At 33.2% G+C, this 3950-nt stretch overlaps 1 protein-coding gene across 1 annotated transcript; it reads right to left on the bottom strand.

Annotated features, from left to right (window-relative positions):
* Positions 1 to 2299: 2299 nt before the first annotated feature.
* On the bottom strand, positions 2300 to 3741 carry LOC129881740 (non-specific lipid transfer protein GPI-anchored 5-like). The gene is made up of 3 exons (XM_055955851.1): positions 3368 to 3741; positions 2742 to 2852; positions 2300 to 2630 (listed from the first exon to the last, which is right to left on the bottom strand). The coding sequence occupies exons 1-3, from the start codon at positions 3687 to 3689 to the stop codon at positions 2509 to 2511; spliced, it is 555 nt and encodes a 184-aa protein (XP_055811826.1). The 5' UTR covers positions 3690 to 3741; the 3' UTR covers positions 2300 to 2508.
* Positions 3742 to 3950: the final 209 nt, after the last annotated feature.

The raw sequence follows: 3950 nt of genomic DNA, 5'->3' as shown, positions 1-3950 counted from the left end.
ACAAGACCAGATATCTCCTTGCAGTACAATATCTAAGTCAATTTATGCATGCACCTAAGAAAGCACATTATGAGGCAACCATACATGTGATGAAATACATCAAGAAACAACCTGCACTTGGACTACTGATGAGCAACAAAAATTCAAGAAAGATTACTGCTTTTTGTGATGCAGATTGGGCATCTTGCCTATTGTCAAGGAAGTCAGTAACAAGTTTTGGGATAAAATATGGTGATTCTCTGATTTCATGGAAGTCTAAAAAGCAAAGCACAGTGTCAAAAAGCTCAGCAAAAGCAGAGTACAAAAGTATGACAACTACAGGCAGAGTTGGTGTGATTACAAAGCTTATTCAAAGAATTAGGTACTAATGTTGAGCTACCAATGGAGTTACATTGTGATAACAAAGTAGCATTACAAATAGCCTCAAATCCTATGTACCATGAGAGGACCAAGCACATAGAAATTGACTGTCACTTCATTAGAGAAAGGTTACAAGAAGGCTTGATCACAACTACATACATTGCCAGCAGAGAACAATTAGCAGACATATTCACTAAAGCCTTGGGCAAGCAACTGCATACTAAGATGATATTCAAGTTGGGTTTATTAGACATTTTTCATCACCCAACTTGAGGGGGAGTGTAGAAATTAGTAATAGCTATACCAAGCAGTACATAGAGTCTTAGCTAATTCAGCTTGTACATTGATTAGTTACAAAGTTAGTTATAACTAATTGATAGGTTGTTAGTTTGTTACAATTAACAGAGTTAGTTAGATACTTGTATAAATAGCAGTTTTGTATTGAATGAGAAGTAAGGCAGCTCATTCTTCTCTTAGATCCCTCTCTCGTCTCTTTCATTTTCCTCCATTGTTGATGTAGCAGTAGCCATTAGAGCTTGGCTATCACTTATAACATAACTTTTGACAAATTTCAAAAGTGAGATGAAAGAATTTCTTTTGCGATATTAGATTAGGTGTTTAAAAAGAATTCCCTACTCTTAAAATCAAGCAGATAAACCATAATATTGTTGGGTTTGTGATCTTTAAAGATTAAGCTTTAAAGATAAGGTGTGAATTGGAAAATGTGGGGAACTAAGTGAAGGAAAAATGAAAAGTCATTGGTACTTTGTAGAATAAAGAAAAAATTGTCCTTATATTAAGAAACACTCCCTTTAGCTCTTAAAGGGCTAAGAGAGTGCCCCATTGTGCCGTAGTCATCGCCGCACGGCTACAGCTTCGATAAATTATTTGATTGATAATTTTTTAGACAAAATATATTTATCCTTTTGAATAGACACCAAACATGTTTCAAACAAGTTTTTCTTCCAAATAGGTGTTTTTCGCACCATTTCAATCAGAAGTTTGGCTATAAATATTGAGGATTACCTCACTTTTCTGCATCGAAAACATCAAAAAAAAATTAGTGTGGTTTGAAGACTATCTTTGAGTTCGTTGAAGGTATTGATGTTTGACGTGCCGCTACGTCAATATCATGTATATATTTTATCGTTGGAGGAAATAATCCACAATATCGGATACTGTGAGAGAATTAAATGTCTTAAGCACACACATTGAATTCTATGGTCTCCAATATTCGTTTAATACATTTACTGCTTTTGTTTTTCTTTATTCTTCTGTATTTAATTATATACAAATTTTACAGTGCTAAATTTTTTTAGGAATTTTCAATGTGACAAACTTAAAATTTTTGAAAGATTAAAGAAAAATAAATAAAAATACAAATATTAATTAAAAATTCAAAAGTGTTACCAATTACCACTTAGAGATGTGTTACCCAATTTTAGAAAGGAATAAAAAACAAAATAGGTATAAGATTCAAAGTTTTAATCTCACTTAGAGAGGTGCACCCAATCATGCGTTATATGATACTTCAAGTGTGAGTTCACACATCTATATTTAAATATTTTTTAAAAAATATAACACTACTATATATGATCTCGGATCGGGAGCATGGGTTCACGTGAACCCGATGACCCCCCTTTGCATACGCCCATGTCAGCTTGTGTAAACCTCTTTTTATTTTGAGTGAATTTTATGAGGTTATTTTTCTCGATATTTTGTACTCTCTTTTATAAAGTGGATTGCTCATCTACTCTACTTGATTAGGTCGATTGATCAAACCACGTTAAATGTTTGTATCTTTTTGATTTATTTCTCTTTTGGCTTTTTATTCATGGTCTTCCAAAAAAAAAATTACTAGCTTTTGCATGACACTTAATTATTTCAATCCTGAAAAATAAAGGCGAAAACTCCTAGAGAAGGAGTAAAAAAACCACTCTTGATGAAAGAGATAATTATTTTAAAACAAATGATGGTACAACGAGCATAAATCAAACTATTAATAAAAAAGAAATAGCTACTAAATTACAACAAATCACAGTAGACCCAAAAAAGGCATGGCATAAAAAAAATCACAATAACAATGTTTCAATATCAAAAAAAATGAGTCTCCTTCAGCTAGAAAGAGACAGAGAAGTGCAAAGCAAGCTAAGCCAAAACACTTGATATAATGAAGAGTATGAATCCCATTAAACTGAAAGACATTTTGATGTTGCTTCCTGCATTTGAGGATCCATTTCTTGAAGAATCTGTCTTGGACCCTGATGAACCTGCAAAAATATTAGCATCCCACTTTTAAGGTGCTTATATATAGGATTCAGATAAATAGGCAAAAATGATTTCTTTCTGGTTTTGTCCATTTTTTGTGTTGCTAGAATTACCTGATCCTGATGGAGTTGCTGGGATTTCAGGTGTTTCATCAGATGAACCAGTTGGGGCAGGGGAACCTGAAGGTGAACTTGCAGGGACTGAACCACTTGGTCCATTAGCTGCTGCTTTGTGCAAATGCAAAAACAAATAATAAAATAGTGGGTTATTATACAAGTTTAACTTCTAAATATACTAGTATAAAAATTTTACACAATCAAGTCGCCTAAATAAAAGTGGGATGGTAACATGATAAATGACTTGATTTGTAGTGGTATATATTTTTATTACTATTAGTATATATTTGCCTGTAGTAGAGATGAACTGTCTTATTTTGTAGATTAGTAATCTCATTCTTAATGAATGGGTTACCTATAGTTATCATTAAGATATACAAAATTTCTTTATATGGTCGGTTGGTGTATAAAGGCATAATACATAAATGTGTTATTTATCTTGGTCTGATTTCATATTAATACCCTCAAATTTTGGAATAAGTAGACACTTAAACTTGTATAAAGTTGAACAAATAGACACATCAGTCCTATATGACATAATACACATAAGACACAAATTGGCATGTAGGATGTCACGCATGACGTGATAATTATCATAAAAGATTTTAAGGATTGAAACTTACCATTGCACCGGCTGAGTGGAGGAGTTTGTACATTACAGGCAGCAGGTAAGGCTAGAGCAAGAGTTTGATTTATGGAAATTCCAAGACCAGAACCACCACTATTAACTAAAGAGCAGAGGCATTGAGGATTGGATTGGACAACACTAGACAGGGCTGTGCAGCAAGATGAGGATGGAGTGGATGAATTTCCAGTAACATAATTCATACATGGGGCCAATCCAACTAATGTAGTCATACAATTTGATTGAGCTTCACCCTTATTCCAAAACAGGGCAACTACAACTAGTACTAGAGCTATAATATTCATGACTTTGGATGCCATTTTCTTCAAGTTTAGAGAAGTTTGAGTTGGTTGAGAATAATTTACAAGTTTGAGTGCTGAGGGAGAAAAAAAAGTTGTGGTTTTAAATACACAAAGTCTATGCACTAAACAACAAGAAATGATAGGTAGTTTTGTTGGCCAACTCAAACTAATGAGGAAAAAAATGTCCAATTTCATAACTAAACCCTTTAATAAAAAATAAAGAAAATCAGACTAGGTTTGTACCATTGACAAGTGTTAACCTAACTAGGCTATTGGGTA

Source organism: Solanum dulcamara, chromosome 3 (assembly GCF_947179165.1).
Source record: "Solanum dulcamara chromosome 3, daSolDulc1.2, whole genome shotgun sequence".
Classification (NCBI taxonomy): Eukaryota; Viridiplantae; Streptophyta; class Magnoliopsida; order Solanales; family Solanaceae; genus Solanum; species Solanum dulcamara.
Note: the sequence above shows the minus strand (reverse complement) of the source record. Positions and strands in the feature narration are given on the sequence as shown.

Coding starts and splice junctions, on each gene's coding strand:
- LOC129881740 (XM_055955851.1), bottom strand. CDS start 3,689: ATGGCATCCAAAGTCATGAATATTATAGCTCTAGTACTAGTTGTAGTT. Junction 2,853..3,367: donor TCCACTCAGCCGGTGCAATG/GTAAGTTTCAAT, acceptor TGCACAAAGCAG/CAGCTAATGGACCAAGTGGT. Junction 2,631..2,741: donor AGCAACTCCATCAGGATCAG/GTAATTCTAGCA, acceptor ATATTTTTGCAG/GTTCATCAGGGTCCAAGACA.